Source organism: Seriola lalandi, unplaced genomic scaffold (genome assembly GCF_002814215.2).
Source record: "Seriola lalandi dorsalis isolate HSWRI2012SDOR001 ecotype SW California unplaced genomic scaffold, Sedor1 jcf7180002054416, whole genome shotgun sequence".
NCBI classification, from domain to species: Eukaryota; Metazoa; Chordata; class Actinopteri; order Carangiformes; family Carangidae; genus Seriola; species Seriola lalandi.
The window spans coordinates 48772-73178 of NW_019524969.1; the positions used below are offsets into that span (position 1 = coordinate 48772).

Genomic DNA, 24407 nt, shown 5'->3' on the forward strand with positions numbered 1-24407 from the left:
GCCCCCCAGAGAGGCTCTATTTATTCTGAAGGTGGTCTCCCTTTTTTTTTGATATGCAGAGATCCGTAACCAGCTGGTGGAGCAGTTCCGTTGTCTGGAGCAGCAGTCCGAGTCCCGGCTGCAGCTGCTGCAGGACCTGCAGGAGTTCTTCCGTCGAAAAGCTGAACTCCAGCTCGAGTACTCCAGAGGCCTGGACAAACTGGCCGAGCGCTACTCCGCCAAGATCCGTACCTCCAGAGAGCACCAGCACTTCAAGTGAGTCTCGCCACTGTCTCTTTGCTAAGCACTGGAACATCTGTATCAAATGGGTTTGACTGATAAACAACTGTTACATATTTCATACTGATCACTGGCACGGCACAGAGATGGAAAAAAGAGAAAGGGGGGGAAAGAAATGAAGAATAAGCAACAAAAAGGAGAGGAGGGATAACGCAGAAGAATTGACCTGAAATGAAGCCAGGGCTAAGGAAGCTTGTGGCCTCAGGCTGCTGTGTTCCTCCCAACTAGGTCAGACTCTTTATCCAGCCCCCCTCTTTCTCAGTGGCTGTCATTTCATTTCCATTCTCAAACAACTTCACACTAGACTGCTACCCACTTACTCATATTTTGTCAATGGACACTGAGGAGTCTGGGGGAAGGAACAATATGGGCTATTTTACTCAGACCAACTTAAATCATTTTAACTGTTGGTGTAAGGGAGATCTGTAGTCATGAAACAAACATACCCTGCAGCATGTTGAGGAATTTCCTCTTAGATGCTCTGACCAGCCTGCAGCTCACTACGACTTTTAGATCATGTTCTGATTGTAAATGCTGCTTATGTGCGTGTGGTTGATTTGAAGCAGTGATTATAAATAATACGAATGAAATAGAGTATGTTCAGATAACATCTTAGGCATCAAAGCTTGTTCTTCAGTTTGGAAATACACAAACTACACCAATTAAGGCTGCAAGATCAGTGGATCAATAGACTTTATTTGTGTAGCACCTTTCATACAGTTTAGAGTGTTTTATAGAGGCTGATAATTAGACAGTACTAATGTAAACAGTAAAACAATTTCAGACCAAATGATTAAAAAAAAATGTGTGAAAGCTCCAAAAAATATCAAGTTAGTGGGCCTTGAGTTTAGATTAATTAAAGAAATCTACTCCTCTGTAATACTCTGAACAGTAGTACTGGATTTGCAGTGTAGGGAATCAAACTTATCATATAAAGTACCACAGTACAGACAATATAATTGACATGTGAGCAGTTGCACACCCTTTCATATGACCTGGCTGTGTCAGTCATGCGTAACAAACCCGTTGGTTTATTTAGGAGACGTCTTTTCCATCTCTTTTTTCTCAGTCTCTCCGGCCAATTGGACATAAAGTGTAATAATGGCGGAGAGCTCCCGTCACTGATAAATAGAGCGCTCCCTCAAAGGGAGACCCCTGTAAGAGACTCGCATCACATGACGTCTCTCCTCACCCCACTGTCCCAGATTCTCCCCCGTCACATTAAATGGTCATCATTATATCTGTCTTTCAAAGACTAGATTCATACTCACAGACTACAATGGACTGACTAAGTCTGTATCATTAATAAACCCACACAGCCTTCTCTTCTTGAGTTTCAAAGCTGGCTCTGCACTCTATCTCTTTCTCTCTCTCTTTCTCTCTCTCTCTCTCTCTCATTTAATTTTCCTTTTTTTTTTTTTTTCAGCATAACCTCACTGCCCTTCTTTCTTATCCATGATCCGTTCACATTTTTGTTTCTGGTGTCAGATTTAATAAAGGGGTTGGCAGGAGATTGTCAGGGAACATTTTCAAAACCTCCTATAACAGAGTGGCTGCAGCAGAAATGTATATCATAAGAGATCATGGCACTGTGTACCTTTTTTGAAAAGACAGTTTATATCCAACATGTCATACAAGAGTTAATAGAGTGTTTTTATATCACCAGCTCACTGTAGTTCAACTGAGTGTTTCAGGCATTTATGCAGTGATGTTGTTGAAAAACCTTTCTGTGATCTTCCATGAACGGGTCTGCAGCAACTCCTCTGTGTCCTGAATGCTACAGTCTCACCCCCATTCAGGAGCAGCCAAACATTTACAGTCAGGTTCCTGGCATCGAGCGTCCAGGATCAAACACCTGCTCTGCTTGAAAGGAGTGCCTATAGGGATAGCTTGTTCATGTTTTTTTTTTGTTTATCAAAGTGTTAAAGGATGAAAGGATAAGCAGAAAGAGGATGCTGATGCCCACCACTCTGGATTACCTGTAGCATGACATGAGTGCAACTCCTTTAACTCATCGCTGACAGAGAACTTTTCAGATCGTAGCTGAACCAAGTTTTCTCCCAACATCTTTCATTCAGACAGAAGGCTGGAGTCATGAACTCAGCCTGAAGCATGAAGAAGAAGCCAACAGTCATTTCCAAGAATTGAAAAGTCCAAATGTGGCATTCAGACCTGGAAGAGAGACGGAAAATGCACATATAAGAATAATCTGGATTGACAGAATGTGAATGTTTTATTTATAAAAAAATATGTTGTTGATAATGATGAATCTCGTGTATGTCATGAGATTTTGTTATTTAGGCTAGTTTCTGAGAAAATTTCAGTATTGTTTATTACGCATTGTTAATTGATACATGGAGGGAGCTTATCATCTCTAATCTTTATTAGAGTGCAGAAACTTCCATTAGCTGAAGATTCGAGTGAGAGAAACGGAAATAATTCACTACAGAAAGAAAATGAAAACATCAATAAATGTTCTCCAGAAATTCTCCAGGGATAAAAGTGATCAAAGTCAGAAAACAAGTCAGAACTGCTCTTTCTTTGTGATCTTCAAAACTGAGATTAGAGTCAAAAATAACTGCCTGCTACATTTCTAGCTCAAGCTGCAAAGTAAGATGCTGCTGTGGATTCTTCAAAGGACATGTTTAGACAGTCAAGCAAAGCAAGTTTCTATCATTTGGAATCATTTCTTAGTCATTGTTTTATAGATAGCATTTGATATTGTAGCATCTAGACAGTTTTAAGAGGAGTCATATAGGTAATTGTTAATTATTTTAAGGCTACATAGAGTCACATGTTGAGATATTGATAGAAACAAATTCCATGAATATGCGTTGTTTATATAGGAGGAAGCATGTGGAATATAACCTTAAGGTTGTCCGCACACGAGAAGGCAAAGACTCTTTACATTTTTAATGTTGAAAAGAATTATGATCAGTCATGTGAGAAGCTGAACTCCAGGTTCTTAGAAGAAGAAATCAATAACTCGTAATGTAACCCAAAGTTATTATTACTCATTCAAGAATCCATCAGTCATTTGTGTTATATTGTCATATTGTTGCTGATTTATTCTTTCTGAATCCGTGTTTTAGACTTGGGATGTTTAAACCTCCTGGTCCTGTGAGTGTATTCAACCTGAAAAGGCAGTTCAAAGTGTGGCAGATTGCTAATACTTAGTGAGGAATAGATGTAGGTAATAGCCAGCTCCATTTATGAAGATCAATAGGCCAAATCATAATCATAATCATAATCATAATCATTGCATTATGCTTTTTCAAATACACCTTTCTTGAATTTGCTGTCTGAGGTTCAGGAATGGTGACAGGGTGTTGCTGCTGCTGCTGGTGTTTTGTGCTGTATTTTGGCAACTGCAGTCACATTTTGCATATTATATGTGCAAGCAGCAAAATGCTATTCATTATGACATGTAGAAGGATTTAAGTTTTTTTTCTTTTTTTTTCTTTTTTTTTTTTTTCCTTGGCGGCTTTGCTCTACAAAATAAAAAACAGCTCTTTACTGCTTCTATAGCCGCTGACTGCCTTTGTGATAGAATAAAAGCGTCTGTGGTGCAAATCAGCAGAGATGGCTATCTAGATGCTTTTTGAATGTCCGCTTCCCCAACAACAAAGACATGCAAGTGTTAAAATCCTTCACCCTAACGCCACACATCTCCTTTCACCAGTCATTATAGCAGAAATAAAGTTGGATGTGGACTGGATCACCGCACTGGGTGTTTTTACGCACAGCTTTTAAGCAGGCTCTGTATAAAACGTAATATGATACAGCATTTTTATTTTGCAGTCACAGTTGTTGGAGGTTAGTAAAACATTAAAATGTTCTCTGAAGACAAAAGAAGACAAGAAGAGGGAGACAAACAAACTCTTTGGTGTGAGGATAATTGAACTCACATGCTCCCTTAAGCAAGGAGGCAAGTGCAGTCAGCATGCCTTCTGTGTGTGTCAATGAGTGTGTGTGTGTGTGTGTGCGTGTATACGTATGTGTGTACAGCTGCCTTCCTTTTTCCTGATTCCTCACCACATGTGCAGTGTCTGTTTGATCTCTAATAAGTCAAGCCCCAGAGCTGGTACAGTTGATAGATTTCATCCTGCTTCATGTCGAGTACCGCCATGAATCAGTCATGCAACAGTTGCTATTTTTAGGACTTGAGTGTCTTTTTTGATTTTGATTTGGAGACAAGTAATTACATTGTTCCTGTTCAGGTTGGAGAATCACTTCCCTTCTGCCGCATTCTTATGGGAAATGTGCTTCACAGTCTGAATATTGCAGATGTGTTGGTTTACAGGCGGCTTTGAAGAAATCACTTTTCGAACTGATCAGTGTTTTCATCTTTGTGAAACGATGAAAGTGACTCTTAATAGTTTCAAATACCCACAATAAATACATACTAACAAAGTCTGTCCTTGGCTGTTTCAGAAAAGACCAAAACCTGCTGTCCACTGTGAACTGCTGGTATTTGGTCTTGGACCAGACCAGGCGGGAGAGCAGAGACCACGCCACTCTCAGCGACATCTACAACAACAACGTCATTGTCCGTCTGGCTCACGTGGGCGAGGATGTCATCAGACTTTTCAAAAAGGTCAGAATCGGAATTAAATGGATGAGGGCATGTAACTCTGACCATTACGAATGCACACAGTCACAGAAATCATTGCATTACTGATGCCCACAGCTGGGAACATGACGCCACACCAACAAAAATATGTAAAATTTATGTTTATATGTATCAGGACATAACACTATATTTCATGCACTGTGGCTCTCATACAGGACATTCATTCTAAGGGCTAATCTGACTCCTAGAGCATGATTAGATTTATTGTGTCATTGTTTCTTGATGTGACCAATAATATTTAATGAGTTCTGTAATTATCATACACTTTTTGCTTGCAAAGTTCCCCTCAGCTACTTCATACCTTGTTTTTAACACTGGTTATTAGGTTTATCCATCTCTGACATTTTGCCTGCTTAAAGTTGCAACACTGTATTCTCACATTACCCCTTTGCTATTGTGACAGTAGCAAATGTCTACAACAAAGCTTAATGCGGTTGATGAGAGGTTTATTTTTAAACTCCCCCATCATGTGTATAGTTCATTTTCAATATCATGCTCAGTTTGCTCCCTGTTTAGATCATTTAACCTTTCATTTCACACCAAATACACATTAGCTTTGCATCATTCAGTAACTGCAGAGAGAATTAACTATAATTGGTTAATTTATTAAAAAAACTGAACAGCATAGACTATGTTTGTGTCTTTGTTATACTCTCATATCTTGTGAGGCATATGGTTAATGTATGATACGTGTGAGAGTAGGTTGTGGGTCGGGGGCTGTGATAAAGAATCTGCCTTGGATGTGTACGGTTTGACAGCAGCCGGGGTCTACAGTAATTTAAGACCTCTAGGGGGCTCTGCTGATTCTGATGAGAATGGGATGGCTTGCAGCCAGCACTAAGAGCAGGACTAATAACTGCCTGCAGAAAACCTGTCTCCCTCTGCAAGACGTTAGCTCAAATTGTGACAAAGTTCTCCAAAACAATAATCCTGTTATGCTGTAGCATCCTGGTTCAGCTGCAGTGCAGTCTCATTGTTAATAAATTACACATGTGGGAAAGGGAATGATTCAACTCTGGCATTTGTTAAGTCAAAGTTTAAATGTACTGAATGCTCTCAAGTTTAACTCTTGTCACATGTGAAAACGCGGAGGTTGATGTTTTGACAGGTGGTCCCTAGGAGGTGGCAAAAAACAGGATTGATTGCCTTAAGTGTCGCTCTATATCCCCTCAACAGGATTTTCAGGGTCACTCTCCACTGGTCCAGTTCCTACTCTTGGGCTATAAGCCCTGTCATGGGACATGTTCAATTCATCATCGGCTCTTTAGCCTCTGTAACAGAGCAGAAACTGTGACTCTACTCCTTGGGAAATGTTCTGCAGTTACTGCGCCGTTCTATTTTTGTCTGCTTGTGCACTTTGGGCATTGTATTAGATCTTTTCTGGTGCAGACTAATGACAGCATTTCAATGCCTGCTGACATCCCTCACATACAAAATATAACTGGCACATAGCCTTCAAGCTTTTCATTTGTGGGAATGTAATTCTATTAAAGAACCCAATTCTTAGGCTTAGATGTTTAAATACATACTTTCATTTGTCCTTTATATGCTTTTATTGTCAACTATGGAAATCACCTATTTCCTCCTTTACAGAGCAAGGACATTGGGGTGCAAATGCATGAGGAGCTAGTGAAAGTCACCAATGAGCTCTACACCGTGAGTTAAACAAATATCATTGTCACTTCTCCCCTTACCTTTCTCTGTCTATACTGAGCTGTCCGTTTTGCCTCCTAAAGCTGAGCTTTTTTCACAATCTGTAACCTGTAACCTGTGAAGCAGCTGGCCTGACACTGCACGCAGCAGATATGCCTTATCAGCAACGCAGCCTCTAACAGGTCATTTCTTCTTTCTCCTGAGGTCGTGATAGGAGAAAATTTGCATTCTTCCTCCTGCTGTGAATTTCTACATTAGCTGAAGGGGAGGGCGTTCTCGCCCCTGGCTGTGCCTCAAGTGGACTCAGCAGTCTGTGCTGCAGAGGTGCACTATGCTCACAGCAAACATGAGCGTCTGTTAATATTATCAGCTAATTTTACATGTAATCGCGCACATCTGTTTGTGTGTTATGGCAACAGATGTCAATCAGTCCATTGTTATGGTGTACTCTGACACAGGACGCTCCAGCACGTGTACGCTCATGACATCGAACATACAGAAATGGTGTGTGTGGTGGTGATGATAGAAAACAGCTGTGTTCTGCTGATGTCTCCTCATTTAGCCGAAGAAACTGAACTGATGCAGTGATATCGTCTGCTGTATGTGGGACACAACACCACAAACGCACCAGACTGCTGCCTTCAGGGTCTTATTGCTCACTGATAGTCTATAATGATTCGTTGCTGTAATTCCACAAAAAAAAATTATTATAAAATTATAATTATATAATTATATATATAATATTAAATTATAGGTTGAAAAAGATCCTAAATATACTGTACATCATATCTAAAGGTCGGGCATGAAATGGATACAACTACAGTTTAAGGTTTACATGATGTTTCTTTGATTTTTTTTGTGCCGAGTCACACTGACAAACTCTGATAGTAGTTTCATTACATTTAATCAGCAAATTGATGGGACAGTTATTCTGGCTAGCTTTGGTCTGTAGAATCCAACAATTGAATTTCATGGCCTGCCATGTAGAAGAATAAGAAATATATATTTTTAGATACTCAGTGTACACTCCTCTTCTTCCTATTTAATTATTTTATTTCATGTTTTACTGATGTGTGAAACTTCACCTTTGGCTACTTGCTTTAATAATTTGCCTCACGTCTTGAATGTTTGGGGGTAAACTAACTGTAGGTGATCAATCAAAGATAATTAAAAAACTTTTGGGCAAGGTTAGGACTTTTAGTTAAGAGTCAACACATTTATCATGGTTCTGTAAAATTGATTCTGACTCCAGACTGTAATTACTTTATAATTTGACAGTCTATAATGTTTATAAGTGAAATATTTAAAGTTCTGATTTGATTCCTGAGGAAGAATGGAGTGAAGGCAAACAGTAAGCAACTCAGGGCTGATGTGATCTTTGAATTTTGCACATAATTGCACATGGGATTCTGATTCTAGTTTGTGTTTGTTGATTCTTATAAAAGAGATAATAGCAAGTACCAAAGCATAATGGTATAGAAAAATTATTTAATTGCAGTATAAATTTTGATTATTGACCACTCACACAAATTCCTTTTTAATTTTTTTTATTTGAGACGCATGATTGTGCAGCAAATCACAAATAGACTTGAAGTAGAAGTACTGGCATGATATAAACCTCGTGAGAAATTTTCTCACATGTAACATTATACAGCACTTTACTGCGATACTGATATTGATTTTTTTCCTCTCTCTGTTTCATCCATTATTAAATGCCTGTCTGCAGCTCCCACACGGACAGTATCAGAAATAACAGTTGTCTGTTCAAATTTGGGCTGAATGAAGTTATATAGCCTAAATGAAACTTGTCTAATTTGTTTATATTGTCCATTACATGTTTAATGTAAAATTAGGTAAGGATCCATTCAGGGGAGGTTGCTCAGTGTAACCTTGTAACCTCCTTCCTATCCTACTGATCTGTCTCTCTGTCCTTTGCACGTTTCCGTCAAGGTTGCTAGGAAACCAGAACTTGAGAGTGAGTGAAGGAGAAGCAGAAGCTGTTTAATTCTGCTGTTGAGTCGGGGTTACTAGTTAAAGATTTACTGTACATGTGATTTCTTTAGTAACACTTCAACAAACTGAGCAGTGGGAGTGTATTCAGTGTATCAGGAGAATGATGAACCCAGGTTGTAGTAAAAGATACATACAGTACTTGTTCCACATTGTTGGGATTTTTTTGAACCTACTAGAATGCAGTGGTGAAGCCAAACAGACAGAAGAGCGTGGACACATCAGACAGACGCATACAGCACAACACCTCCAGCTCCGTTTGGAAATGTCAGTCAAAATGTGATGCGCCCATGAGCACAATGACTAAACTACACTGCTTAATGTTGAATGTGTGATGAAAAAAAATATTCTGGGGTTACTTAGGACAGAGAAATACACCATAGTATTTTAGCACAGCTTAATACTGGACAGGTTCTCAAAACGGTGTCTAAGCTTTACCAAATGACACACACGTCCTCTATAACTACTTCAAGCTAATGCTATCAGGAATGTCTCTTAGATCACCTGCATATAATTCAAACAGAAAGAAGTTTAGTTTAATTCCAGAAGCCACTTGTGAACAGTTGCAGTAAAAGAGATGGTCATTTTATATTGTGTGCAACAGTGTAAATGCACTTGCACTGGGACATTCAATTATGGTTTGGCCACTGCCCTTAAACCTGTGTCTTTCCCTTTTATTTTGAATCTTTAGAGCATCATATTTTGTGTTTTCTATAGTTTCATATGTGTGAAGTATTTTGAATTGGACTGAACTGTGACAAAATAAGGCAGGAGATTGTAAAGTCAGCCGTATTTTTTTCACACTTAATATTACCATACAGTTAAATGTAGCAGATATGTAATATTTCAGCATGTGCTTTTGCACATTATGACAGATATTGTTATCAGTAATAATAAGATGATGTTTATATTGATATCAGCCACAATGTGGTCCACATTATGATGTAAATAGAGGACTGTAGTGTATATTTAGAACATCAAATGAATCCACTTAACTGGTTATTCACAGGAGATTTTTTTATTTTTCCTCCTCAAAGTCACATTCCTTTTAACAAAGCACTTGCCAGTTTGACTGTGGGGCCCTTGACACTGAGTGGAGTTTGATGTTTGACGTATATTCTCACAGGTGATGAAGACGTACCACATGTACCATACTGAGAGTCTCAGTGCTGAGAGCAAGCTGAAGGATGCGGAAAAACAGGAGGAGAAGCACATTGGCAAGGCCAATGACATAAGTACCAGCCTGCTACGTTACGGTCATGACGAACGTCCACAGCGACGAAGCTCTGTCAAGAAGATGGAGAAAATGAAGGAGAAGGTCTGTTCTGGTTGACATGTCCACACATAACGATGGTGTATGTGCTTTACGTTATAGCCATTTTATCCACATTCAAGTACAAATAATCTGCAAATGCATTTGTAAGGAAGTCCTTGTATTTGAGCATGTGCTACAGGATACGCACAAATGACAGTCGAAAATGTAGTTAAAGCTGCAAGAAACCCATTTCCACACTGCAGAGTATTATGCATATTGACTGATTATATAAGATAAAATCTGTTTATTGTTGTAATGCATTCTTTGAGTACATCAGGAATCCATTTTAAATTCTGCATTGATGAGACGTTCTCTTCCTTTTTCACCCTAGAGACAAGCCAAGTACTCTGAAAACAAGCTGAAATGCACAAAGGCCCGCAACGATTATCTTCTCAATCTGGCAGCCACCAATGCCTTGGTGGCCAAATACTACATCCATGATGTCTCAGATATGATAGATGTAAGTTAATATAGTCAGAGCCAAACATGCAAATATTGACAACAAACAACCTCTTCGTCAGTTTCAGTAGTAGGCTTTACTTATGCTTTACTTCTTGTCCTCAGTGTTGTGACTTAGGGTACCATGCAAGCCTGGCGCGCACCATGAGAACCTACCTGTCTGCAGAGTATAGCCTGGAGACTTCTCGCCATGAGGGTTTGGACTTACTTGAGGGAGCAGTAGATGCCATGGACATCAGAGGAGACAAGCTGAAATTTATGGACACACACAGCCAGATCTTCTGTCCCCCAGCACGCTTCGACTATCAGCCACACATGGGCGATGAGGTGAGTCACTGAAGAAAGGGCGGGACTGGAGGGATGGTTTGTTTGTTGCTCTTAACTCTTGATTCAAAATCCATCTCATCTCTTTATTAAATCCTTCTGCTAAAGTTCCCCTTCTTCTTTTATCCCAGGTGTGTCAGGTGAGCGCGCAGCAGCCTGTCCAGACAGAGCTGTTGATGCGCTACCACCAGCTGCAGTCTCGCCTGGCCACGCTGAAGATAGAAAATGAAGAGGTGAGAGGTTTTGTGCACACAGGTCTCAAAAGGGCTGGAGGTTGCCAGTGTCAGCATTTCATTTCAAAAGGAAGGAAGCTCACTGCAAGTGTGTTGTTCAGAGTTATGCTGCTGAGAGAGGAACAGATGGCTAAAGTTATATATTAATATACTAGTCCTTAATTTTAGTCTTTTGCTCATTACGTAATTTTTTATTTTCAGAGTTTTTGTGGTTAATCATTCGTATGTAGTAAAAGCATGGTGTCTGCCAGGACATTCTAGCTGAGGTTATAAGTCACCCAGCACTTGACACATGCCATCTCATGATTACAATTAGTTGGCAGATGATGGCCTAAACAGTGGCCACACTCATTAAATATGTGGCGTTTGCTGTGTGAAATTAAAAATCATTAAAATGTATTAATGTTTACAATGTTATGGATGGGGGGGGGGGAATTTCAGATTGCAGAGGTGAAAAGATGTGTCCTCTGCTCCAGCTGTATCTACCAAAGTGCACAGAAATTGAAATGAGAAAATTAATTGGTTAAAGTGTGAATGTTGGAGTAAAAATATAAAAACATGAACGTTGTTTGCTGCAGGGCAACATGATGTGCACATAATAGCCTCAGTTGTTGAGTGAAATCTAAAAAGGCAGAGGCCGTTGCCTGCCAATAGATGACTGCAGAATACTCATTAAACAAATGTCTTATCATTCAAACCATCAATCTAGTACGGCCATGCAGCAGAGCAGGAAGATGTTTTAAAGATGCATATCTGCTGCTCTACATGTGGAGCCGTCTATCGCAGACACATTGCGAACAGACATTGAGGTCTAAGAGGTTTTATAGATGTGAGCTTTCTGTGGAATGCTCAGTACCACAATAATGTCTGCTAAATATGAAGCTACAGCCAGTTCACTTAGCTCAGTAGAAAAAACTGGAAGGGGCAAACAAACAGCTTGCTCATCCCTGTCCAAAGGTAACAAATCCACCTAACAGCACCTCCACAACACTGTTTGTTTAATCCACATAAAAACCAAAGTGTAAAAATTAAAAATTCCAGTTTTATAAGAGATTATTGGGCAGTGCTCATAAAACCACTAAAATATGAAGTGTTTATTTTTCAGTTTTTGAGTTGCTAGGAGACCTCATTTGTGACCTTTGGACAGAGCCTGGTTAGCTTGTTCCGCTGTTTTCAGTATTTATGCTAAAATAAGTTATACAAGCTGCTGGTGGTAGCTTCATATTTATTCTGAAGACATGAGAGTGATATGAATCTTCTATCTGAGCTCCCTCTAACTAGCAGAACAGCTCTATCGATCACACTTACACTGCATCACTCATCAACAAGCTTGTATTCCTCTCACTCATTACAGCACCTGAGGAGTTTTAATGCCTCCTTTGGCTTCACTATATTTTAAACAGGGATTGGCAGCCATCACCCTCACATCTGTCACGCTAACACGTGACAGCAAGCAACCGCTCTTGAGGACTGTCACCCTGCATTTATATTCATCTTTAATCTGACACTGACCTGTGGGGTCTCACTCCCACTGGGCTCCACCTCAGCATGCTCCCTGGCCTCCTGGTCTGTAGTCACCAAGGCCACTGTGACTCATACAGACCTGTTTAAAGGTCATCAGGGTGTGTATATGTGTCAGTGGCTGTCTGTCATGAATATGGAAATGCACACTCCATTTCCTGTCTGCCTCACGTGGAAGGAGCATAGTTAATCTTTCATGTCACGATGCATCATGCTAGGAAGCTAATTACTCCGTTGTTTACGGTGTGTCTGTCAAACTGCTGTGCAAGTGGCCTGCAGTGGTATAATCTTAGACTGTGCTGGGTTATTCGCACATATAGCGCATTTGTGACAGTGAGAAAATGCATTCGGAAATATGTACATTAGGTATGATTACAATATTCTCTTTTTTTTCTCCATGCATCGAAGTCACCTGATTAATTTCAAATGGATTTTGTGAAATGATATGTGACAAAGATATTGTAATTGTGGCTATAAAGTCACGTTTCAGTTGTGTTCTTGCTGCTGTGTGTGCCAGGTGAGGAAGACTCTCGACGCCACCATGCAGACCCTTCAGGACATGCTCACCGTGGAAGACTTTGATGTTTCAGACGCCTTCCAGCACAGCCAATCCACAGAGTCGGTCAAATCGGCTTCCTCTGACTCCTACATGAGCAAGGCAAACATCTCTAAGAGACGAGCCAATCAGCAAGAGACCGAGGGCTTTTACTTCACTGTGAGTCGTCAGACAAGCGAGGGTGCAAAGTCACTGCAGCATGGAGTGCATACAGGGTAACTACAGATAACCCTGTCACTGTTTCATCCGCAGAAATACAAGGAGTACTTGAATGGCAGCAATCTCATTGTCAAACTGCAGGCCAAACATGACCTTCTGAAGCAGACGCTAGGAGAAGGTGAGACTTTTTTGTGTTATACACTGGTGGAGTGGGAAGTTGTGGTAATACATGAGGGTCTGTCTTTCCCATTAAGTTTAGTAGTAAGTGGGTAAAGTACGAATAATAGAAAACCTTTTCATCAGGACTAGAATAAGAGTTTCTAAGTCTTTTCCTTGCATCAGATGTTACAAGGAAACAGTAAATCGCATATATCTGAAATACATGTATATTCATTCTTACATCATCCCTCCATGTTTTTGGAAATAGAAAACAAAATTATGTTGTACTGAATTTGTCATTTACTTGACAATTTAGGTCACAGGTTCAAGGCTAAGTCATGTTGTTTGTTTATATATATTTCATACACATTAACCTGAGCCAAAGAGGTGACGACGACTCTTCTGTTTATCTTTCCATGTAACCGTGTTGCTACTTCAAAATCTTTCGGGCATCTGCTTTTGGTTATAGATTAGTCATAGTTTTTCAGACTCTTGTTTGGATATACATAGCGCATATCAATAGTAGAACCTTCATGGCTATACAAGAGTACATATGGTGGAATTTGATTATTTCAATGAGAGAAGCTTTGGTTTTAGACAACAAAGATGGAAATAACTATTTTGTGCTCAAGCTGCATCTATCAAAACACACAGAAGCTTTTACTTCGGAAAATGAGATAATTGGTTACAGCATGGAGATTGGGGAAACTACATTACCCATTTTGGGCTCTGTCCATCTGTTGAAAATAGAATACAAAATTGTGTCATACTGAAGTTGTCATTCACTTGGTAGCTTGACAGTTTTTGGACCTAAAAGGTCACAGAATTTGAAAAGAGAAAAAAAAAACAATGGACTAGTAGTACTGTACATGAAGGATATTTCTTTTCCTACACTTTGCTCATGTTTGATGTTATATTTAATATTAACTTCAGCCAAAAGATTGCATAAAAATGTATATGCTCTATGTCATTGTGTTTCTACTTGACTCATGCCTGCATCTGCTCAAGGACTGGAATTAATGTGTGTTTGACATAAAGTAGGATTGTGCTGGAAGCTGCTTTGCACATGACGTGATCCTTTAACAAACATTTCTGACTGACTGATCAAAGTGAGGCCTTAATTTGTTTGTGTACAGTGAGACGTGTGTGTGTGCGAATGTAGTGCAGATATCATGCAATCATCACACTGTACAAATCAGCTCCCACAGCTTCCCACTCTTGTTGCCCCTGGATACGTTTTCACTTTGCAGAGCGAGTAGACAGGCCATCCCCTTCTGGGGCTCTTGTGCTGTTTCTAGGGCGACCGCTGAATGACCGCTGCCTGGCGGTGAGTCAAATGCAACCATGGCGCTCACCCCATTGAGTCAGTCTGAATGGATGCCGTTTTCTCATAACACCCCTTTCCGTCTCCATCTGCCAGCCTTGTATAGTCGGCCAGCACTCAACCGTACCGCCAACTTCTGGGATTGTAGAACTAGCGTATACTAATTTAGTCTTTCTCTGCTTTTTTTCCTTTTAGGGGAGAGGGCTGAATATGGAACAACAAGGTAAGATGTTCAGTGACAAGAGGGTGAATAAAGTAAGCGATGATGTGTAAAATCCTTCCTGAGTCCCTGGATGTGGCAGAAATGAGACCACAGTGTGGGAATAGGAGTTTAGTCCCCACTTCTCTCTTATTTGTTGGATAATGGATTGGATCCTAATTAGAGAAAGTGGTGCTCAGGGTTGTTTATCCTACTTTGAATCTATAAAAGTATGTTAACACTAAGAAATGAAATGCCAGTGAGATTGATAATGTCCTGCTGCTTGTCTGTTGAAAAAAATAATAAAAAATTGACTAGAAAACAAATATTGACAAGCCAGGCTCATGACTAATTGAATACAAGGGTTTGGCTTTTACTTATTTTGATCAATGGAACATTTCATTCAAATTTGTATTGAATTTTATGTGTTATAAATCCTTGTAATTATTATTATGACTTTGATAAATGGTGAAATAAGCTTATTTGTTTTTTTGCAGAGAATTAGAGTAGAAGACCGATACCACTGTCTTGACTGTACTCTAAATACGAAGATGCAACTAACGGCCTGTTAGCTTAGCTAAGCATAAAGATCGGAAGCAGGGGGAATCAGCTAGTAAACACACAATGTGCCATTTATTTCTTATTACTTTTATTACTTTGGTTTTTAATGTGCTAATCGGTTAACCGATTGTTGGCTGTGACTTCATATTTATTCTACAGACTTCAGAGTGGTGTCAAACAAAGCAAATAAGCATATTTCTCAAATTGTTGAACAATGTTTTGTTTGTTTGAGGTTCTAAAAAAAAATGTCAGTATTTTGATATCTAGTTATACCAACTGCATTATTATTCATATTTACCATATACCAACCGTACACCCCCCCACCATCTCCCCAGGCCCCCCACTCTTCCCCCTAAACCCCAGAGAATGCGGAAGTCTAGACCTCGCTCCATTTTTAACCGTAAGCTGTTTAACGGCAATATGGAGGCCTTCATTCAGGTATTAGCCCATCTGTGCTCTTTGTCTCTCCATGAGCTCAGCTGTCTCACTGGCAGTCCTTGGGGGTTCTCTTGCCTTTGACCACTCTTTTACCCAAACGTTGGCTCACTCATGCACTGACTTTCCTCTTGCTCATTGCCTTGTCACCATAGTCGTCCAGCTTAAGAAAGACAGGGTCAGATGAAAACAAATCAAACATGTTTTAAAGATGCTTTGTTTTAAAAGCACCGCACCATTGCAAGATACTCCAGACACTGAATGAATTTGGCTTTATGTATGTCAGTTGGCCATGCACCAGCCATGTTAGGATATGCAAATAAACACATGGCCACTCTAATGCTGGATCAAACGGGGGCAGGCAGACAGAGTGTGCACCAACGGCAGTGGAGATAAACATCAGAATCCTGTAGAGCCTAAATTGTTTGTCAACAGAAAAAAAATAATCTGCATCTATTTGGATAATTGATGAATTATTAAAACCGTTTTTTCAAGCAGAAATACCAAATGTTCCCCTAGTTCCAGGTGTCTAACTTGTGAGGATTTTTCTCCTTATATTTGTTTTCTATGATAATAAACTGAATATCTTTAACATTTAGAGTGTAAAAAAAAAAAAAAAAAAAAAAAAAAAAAAAAAAAAGACAAATCAAGTAAAGTCACTATTTTCTGAAATTTACATATGAAATGATTAATCATTTAATCTGGAAAATAACGGGCAGATTAACTGACATTAAAAGTAGTTGCTAGTTGCAGCTATATAATTCAGCCTTGAACTGTAGAGTTTTAGTCTCGGTCGAACATTCCTTTCTGGATGAAAAAAAATGCTTTCTGCAGCCCCCATTCCCATCGTCTGGGATAGCACCCTCCCTCCTACACACTCCCCTCTGAGCCATGTCCTCATGTCTCACACCCCACAAGGCACTGATGCTTTGGCTATTCTCTGAGGCCAGGTCTCCTCTTTTTCTCTCTCTGTAAGATCTGTCTCTCTCACTAACCTGTTGTGGTTGTTGTTGCTTCTCTTCCTCTGTCTACGTGCCTTACTGCTCTCTGCCCAGGGGAAGACGGAATGTCCGTGCCAGGAGTCAGGTACTCTGTCTTATAGCAGGGCGGGATCATCGCACTGGTTTCAGTATGCTAACCAACATTTCTGTGCCTCTGTCCTGTTGGGATTCCTGATGTGTGAAAATACTGTAGTTATAACACTATACAATCTGGTGCAACACTAACACAATTTGTTCTGCTTATCAGTTATGTAATAATCATTAAATGATAAACAATGTTCTCTCAACTCTGTGAAGTTAATTCTCTAGAGGCTTCGGATGATAACATCCTGCCGGCATGAATATTTGTTGTCTGTTATTTTCTGTTAATTTAGTCAGGATAATAATCATTTGATTCTTTCTGGTACTGTAGGACTCAGGTCAGCCTATACCAGTGGTTGTTGAGAGCTGCATTCGATACATCAATCTGTACGGTAGGTCCCTGTCATGCTCATATATTGTCTTTCCACAAATTTGCACACAATTGCGTGTGTCTGCACTTTTGCATACCTTGTCTATCCGTCTGTCTTCATAAGTTACTATTTTTGTTTTGAAAATTTGTCAGGGAGTCGTTCATTTTATCAGTGCTACTGAATTTTTAGACTTTCCAGTCTTAAATATTAATTTAAGACACTGAACTGTCCATTATGTCTTTTAAGGGCTGTCAACAACTAAAAAACATTTTAAGTGAACAAATATTTACACTTTTTTTTTTTTGACAATTTGCAAATCAAAAATCTTTCAAATAGTTTCTTAGCTGTGTTTCAGATTGTGGTTCTGTTATTTGGGGATTCTGTGAACATGTTATTACACATTACAGAGCTATTTGATCCTTCCTGGTAGGTTGTAAGTTTACAGTCATTTTGGACATCAGTGGGGATGAGAAACTCCAAATGTCAGACCTAAAGTGAGGGACGTGGCAGTGGCTCACTGGAAAGATCTTTATCTGGGACATTTTGCATGGACATGCCTGGCTTAATTTTGTATTACTTGTTTAATTTTCAAATCAAGTATCATTATATTATTCGTGATGCTAGGCGCAAATTGTTTCGTGAGTATAAGGAATGATGAAGATGGTCTGTGATGTTACTGTCCTACATTATGAACGTACAGTATAGTCTTATGAAGAACAACTACATTAGAGAGCCTTATAACACAGGCTGTCAAAGACATATCTGTTTATGTGTGTTATTGCTTTCTAAGTGCATCAGTAGGATGTTAATCACTGCACACATACAGTATGACGAGGAATATTTGGTCATCTTTCAATTTAGTACCATTCACTGGTTACTATTCTTATAAATATGAAAAATTTAATGATATGAATGAAAGGTTGGTGTGTTTTGTGTGTGGGTGTCTTTTTTTCCCCATTTTACACTAACACCTCTGCCTGTCCACAGGTCTTCAGCAGCAAGGTATATTTCGGGTTCCGGGCTCCCAGGTCGAAGTCAATGACATTAAAAATGCATTTGAAAGAGGTTAGTCCCAGTGCGCTTGGCCATCTTCTCTTGATTGATTTTAAATTGCATTTTGCCCACCTCAAACACCACAGTCTCTCCCACAGGCCTCTAAAGTGCAAATAAAGAGCCTGTGTGTCACATGTAACCTAGTAATGGACATGTAAACCATTTTAGATGCATAATACATAAGATCAGCATCTTGGGCTAATAATAAATGAGGAAACATAACTGCACTTTTAATGTTTATATTAACCTCACAACTCGGAATACACATTAAAAATGCATCAGTGCCATATTACATGAACACTGATAGCAGTGAATGATTAATGATTTGATGACATGTACTGTATGTTATGTCTATAGGGGAGGATCCACTGGTGGATGATCAGACTGATCATGACATCAACTCAGTGGCAGGCGTTCTTAAGCTCTACTTCAGGGGGCTGGAAAACCCACTGTTCCCTAAAGAGCGTTTCCTCGACCTCATATCTACTACCAGTGAGTCACATTTCAGGAAAATATCTGAAATATGAGAGGCTTTTATTCAATATAGTTTTTCTATAATTGTTTCACTCTACAATACACTCTACTTTCTTGTTTTTAGAGCTTGACCCAGGTGGAGAAAGAGCTCATCACCTTCAGCAGATAATTGTGACTCTTCAGCGGCCTGTGATCATCGTCATGAGATACCTGTTTGCGTTTCTAAATCAGTAAGCCCCTTCACAACAAAATTTCAACTGTGCGACACTGATCTTGTTATACTTACTGCTTCCGTCTTTTCAGTCTCTCACAGTACAGTGATGAGAACATGATGGACCCCTACAACCTGGCCATTTGCTTTGGCCCCACATTGATGCCCATACCAGACGACCAGGACCCTGTGGCCTGCCAGGCGCATGTGAATGAGGTCATTAAGACCATTATCATCCACCATGAGGTCATCTTCCCAACCCAGCGAGAGTTGGATGGACCTGTGTATGAAAAGTGCATGGCTGGAGGGGAAGAGTACTGGTGAGTACAGGGCCAGGTGTAAAAACATGTGCTGGTAAATAGTTTTTATACTATAATTTATAGTGTTTAGCACATTAAGTAGAAATATATATTCCATGGAGGACCAAATGTCACAGAAATAGTAGTAAAGCATTTCATTCATTCATAACTAAAAATAGGCAGTAATAAATTTGTGTTGTTTATAATGGACTAAATTATAAAGTAAGTTGTAAATTCCTTTATTGTACAGTTAGTTATTAATTAATGAAATGCTTTATTACTTTTTCCATGACACTTGTAGTCATCCATGATATTTATGTGATCCCTCTGTGTGTTTATCGTTTGGACGGAAAATCCAGTACGAGTCTCCCCTTTCATTTGACAAGTGATTTATGGTTTATTTTCTCTATTTAAGTTTTGTGTTTGAAGTTGGCACAGATAACGAACTCTTTTTAGTTGTATGAGTATCATTTTAGGGCAGACTTGTGAAAAATGAATCTATTCTTTCAAAATTGAATATAGCTTTAGGAATAAGAACTTGAATCTACTTTTCGCTCGTGTAAGATTGTTTGTTTCTGACTGTTTGACTCAACTTTTCTTCACTCAGTGAAAGCCCCCACAGTGAGCCAGGAGCTCTTGATGAGGTAGACAACGGTACCGGCCCTAACACTAGTGATGAAGGTGAGTCACTAAAGGCCGTCAGTCCACTGTGAGGACAACAACAGTACTTGTAAGAGCTGATGAAGGAAATGTTGAGGTTTTTAAAAATGGGTTCTGTCGTATTCTTTGTGTTGCAGAGTTGGAGCAGATCGAGGCCATAGCGAAGTTTGACTACGTGGGCAGAAGTCCTAGAGAGCTTTCGTTCAAGAAGGGGGCCTCTCTGTTACTGTACCTGCGAGCCTCAGAGGACTGGTGGGAGGGCCGACATAACGGTGTGGATGGGCTGATCCCACATCAGTACATTGTGGTGCAAGACATGTAAGTAAGATCCATTTATGAGGGATCCAGTCAAGGAGTCAGTACCTTAGTTCAGAGTTTCTTTGGGCTTGGTCATTATTTATGTTGCTCTGTGCTTGGCCTTATGAAACGTGTCCTCATAAGGATTAGTCTGAATAAAATGATCTAATCTTTCTTTGTGTTTTTTTACTTTTTAATGCCAAAATTAGTTGCAACAAAAACAAAACAAATTGCCCCCAATCAGCAATTAGCTGTAAAGCTGTAAGGAAGGAGGATTTTTTTTTTTTAAACTTAATAAATGCTTACATCACTCATTAAATGCAGCCTTTAAATTAATTTGCCTGATAACCTCCCCCTGCCCTACAGAGTAGGTAACAAAATTAAAGCTAAATTAAGAGTAAGAATGATGTATGTTCTAACAAAAGTAGGTTTTAATTTTGGTGGTGGTGATTAATTTTCTCTGTACAAGGAAATGGCTCACTGCTCTGATAATATTGATAATATAGACATGATTGTTAAGGATTCATGCATGAGCTTCAAGAAATCGAACACAACGTTCAATCTCTCAAAGTAAAAGCATTTCCCGAAGACAGAGACCATCAATCGAAAAAAATTATCCTCTGCTGTTTGTCTATGTCAGAGATGATGCGTTCTCAGATAGCCTTCAGAGGACTGATATCGAGGCCAGCAGTGGACCACACCACGATGACAGAGCGCCATCCCGAAACGAACGCCAGTCTCCTTGTGAACATACACCCGAGCACCGCTTTGGAGCAGCATTGGGAAGGTAGGGGTTGGTTAAACTAGAGAGAGAACAGAGTCAAGAAATTCAAACCAAGGACAAATTATGAATCTTTCTTATCGCTTTTTAGAGTGAGAGTGCGATCAGATGGAGCTGCCGTTCCACGCCACAGGAACAGTGCTGACAGTCACAGTCCCACCAGAGCTCCAGACCAGCCCCCTAGGGTTATGCCTCGGCCCTGCAGCCCACACAAAATAGCTGTCAGCAGGGGTTCAACAGACAGTCCAGAGAAGCGGCGTCTCACCACATTTGGCAGTGCTGGCTGCATCAACCATCCTGACAGAAAGGCCTTCATCGACAGCCACTCTCAGCGATCTTCACCCAGCACCACTCGGCATGCAAGTTTGGGGGACCACAAAGCTCTTGAAGCTGAAGCGCTCGCCGAGGTCAGCGACGTAACAGATTATTATTAGTGTTTATCCTGTTTTTTAAATTGATTCTAGCCTGAAATTCTGTGTAAATTGCTGTATTGTTAATACACTAACCCTACTTAAAATTCTATTTTGTTTTTGTTGATTAGGACCACATTGGAACTGAAAGAAGCAGTCTTTTATTGCCTTACCTCGTATTTAATATTGTATTAATATTTAATTCTTGCATATTTTCAGGAGGATAATAAATGTAAAAATAGAGTACATTTTTAATGTCTACCGTATCACCAGAGAAACAGCTGTGGTTTTAGTTAGTGCTTGCCTCATTATTTGATGTCAGTTTCAATCTTATTTTTCCTTCTGCTCATGTTTATCAGGACATAGAGAAAACAATGAATACAGCTCTCCATGAGTTGAGGGAGCTGGAGCGACAGAATGTAGCCAAACATGCCCCTGATGTTGTTCTGGACACTCTGGAGCCCCTCAAGCACCCAGGTGGAGCCCAGGATCCGCCTGGCAGCCCTCTCCACACCATGGTGATCCGGGATCCGGATGCAGCCCAGCGACGTAGCAGCAGCAGCACCTCCTCCGAGACCATGACCACTTTTAAACCTGCTCTGTCAGCGCGCAGACCGAGTGCCCCTCTAAGGCCCCCGCCTGTCAGACCTGTCCGGCCTGCTCCCGTGATCGGACAGGGGCAGGGACCACCACACCGCTCCAGCAGCTCTAGTTCCTCTGGTCTGGGCAGCCCAGGCATCACCCCCACTGACAGGGTCTTCCCTAAAGCTCCCTCCCCATCACCATCCACCTCCTCCTCCTCCTCAGACAAACAAGGTAACATGTAGCTGCAGTCAGTCACAAGTCAAGTGGATGAAGAACACTGTGGATACCGAGTGATTGTGATTGCCACCCCTACACCTCTTTTTGACAGCAAAGCAAACGTTGACACCTGGTCTGTATGATGAATATTACCACTAATCTTGTATATCGTAGGATGGCTACTGCTGGTTTCTGCCCACACGTTGGCTTTTTGGTGGACAAGTCGATGTACTGTATTACAGTGACATATTACACAGAAATAGGATTTAAATATATGAGAATTATTTTATTGAATGCTACCATGCTGCATAGCCATGCTGGACAAAAAAAAAAGGGATGCACTGGAAAAATACTTCTGTTTATTGAACTCTGACAGTGGGACATCTCATTGAAATGTTATTAGGTTACAAAGTTGTTGTGAGCTTGGACTTTGTCTCTGGTTTCCTGTTTTGTTACGGGGGAACGCTCAAGAGAATATTTCATCACATCATGTAGACATCCAGTCTGTGCTGGTGGTCCATGTAGTCTATTATGACTGTGATTTATTAGGCACCATTTATATTAACAGAGAAGCCTTGTCCCACAGTGTCATTCAGATCATGGCTGAATGGAGAACCCAGAGTGGAACTGCCCCAAGCTGCAGTTCTTCTAATGGCCACTAGATGCTGGTTCAAAGGAAATTACAACTGTGCTAAAGTCACTATGAGTAGAACTTCAAAAAAAAACAAAAAACATCTCATGTTGGAGCCCTTGAATAGTAATATAAAAAACAGAGGGAGCTGAGATTGAAGGGTTCAAAGCAACACATAGACAGCATCATTCAATTTTTTGTACAAACAAAAACATATGCCATCAGAATAATTTAATCGTTGCTGTACATTATACAATAATTCTACACATTATGGCTTCAAACAAAATGAAGAAATCCTGTCTAGCTATCCTTTTTTCTACAAGAAAAAAAATCAAGTCCTAGTCCCAGTGAAAATCACTGCACCATAGTGATTTGGTTGGAAACTGAAGCACTAGCTGACTCCTAGCGGTTTTGTCATCCCATTTATTAGAGCTGCTTCATTCTGGTCAGTTTGCAGCCAGTAACCTGAACTGGGCCAGGTTAACTGTTAGCAGTGCAGCAGCACAATCAACAACAACACAAGATTAGGACACTCATACAAGCCCTGATATTTGATAAATTTGTACTGTTAACTGCATGTCACTTCCGGCAAGCAATTCTGCAACATAATTCCTAAACTCTGATAACAGGAGACAAGAAACTTATCTCAGCCAAAACTATATTTTTCCTTCATTCATTAATCTCAGACTAGCCTACGTCAGTGGACAGCAGAAGAAACCAGACCACAGTTACATAGAGAACAATTATTATGGACATTTGTAGACATGCCAATCCTATAACTAATACATGGAAATAAAGATGAAAATCAGCAAAATGTTGTTATAATATAGTCTCGTTATAATAAAAAAAAATTCGCTGTGTTACCTCAACAAATAAGCAAAACTTTCTCCTTCAATTCAAGTGACTAATGCACTTATAAACACTACAGGGAACTGTGCTGCATCTGTAGTTTCTGTGTTTTCATTTTGATGAAGTTGTACTAGAAACATGATATAGCACATCAGTATCATTGAAGATTACATAATGTCTAGATTGCACATGGTCAGTTCAGGCTCTGTGGGTGTTTAGATGAACTCGTTTACTGTTGGTGATGTTTGTTGTCCGTCTTATGAGGATGATCAATATATCTTTAAAATGTAACAGGTACATCGGAATGAATATATACATACTGTTTAAGGATACTTGTATAAATAACATTGTATGATAGGAACAGGATATATTATCATCTCTAGTGTGTAGATTTTTTGTAATTCTTATCCTTGCACAAACATTAACAAAACAATAAATAAATGAAGCCTCACAGAACGTTCTCATTTCGTTTTATCTGCCTGTGATTAAAAATGTAAAGTGCAGCATGGAGATGACTGAAGATTAGTTGTGGCCAGTGATAGTTATGACAGTGACACCACATCAATTGCATACACACACAACCATTACTATAGTATCATTCTTTCATTATGAAGGTTTAGTGTCTTAACACTTGCACTCTGTAGTGAAAGGTTGCATCACTGTCTTAC

General features: G+C 39.8%; 1 protein-coding gene across 2 annotated transcripts in view; it reads left to right on the forward strand.

Moving 5' to 3' along the window:
* The window catches only part of LOC111657848 (SLIT-ROBO Rho GTPase-activating protein 3-like), a 31013-nt gene extending 6818 nt beyond the window's left edge, over positions 1-24195 (forward strand). Inside the window, exons 2-22 of one of the 2 annotated variants that reach the window (XM_023410177.2) lie at positions 60-255; positions 4714-4876; positions 6506-6568; positions 9702-9893; positions 10222-10350; positions 10455-10676; positions 10805-10906; positions 12945-13142; positions 13236-13320; positions 14821-14848; positions 15721-15823; positions 17234-17294; positions 18261-18338; positions 18684-18818; positions 18925-19030; positions 19104-19331; positions 19918-19991; positions 20108-20288; positions 20908-21054; positions 21140-21455; positions 21818-24195. In XM_023410177.2, coding sequence (XP_023265945.1) covers positions 60-255; positions 4714-4876; positions 6506-6568; positions 9702-9893; positions 10222-10350; positions 10455-10676; positions 10805-10906; positions 12945-13142; positions 13236-13320; positions 14821-14848; positions 15721-15823; positions 17234-17294; positions 18261-18338; positions 18684-18818; positions 18925-19030; positions 19104-19331; positions 19918-19991; positions 20108-20288; positions 20908-21054; positions 21140-21455; positions 21818-22285 — 3275 coding nt within the window. In that variant the 3' untranslated portion in view covers positions 22286-24195. Of the gene's footprint in view, positions 1-59; positions 256-4713; positions 4877-6505; positions 6569-9701; positions 9894-10221; positions 10351-10454; positions 10677-10804; positions 10907-12944; positions 13143-13235; positions 13321-14820; positions 14849-15720; positions 15824-16875; positions 16907-17233; positions 17295-18260; positions 18339-18683; positions 18819-18924; positions 19031-19103; positions 19332-19917; positions 19992-20107; positions 20289-20907; positions 21055-21139; positions 21456-21817 lie in introns of both variants that reach the window. The other variant, XM_023410178.2, reaches the window with a different exon arrangement.
* Positions 24196-24407: the final 212 nt, after the last annotated feature.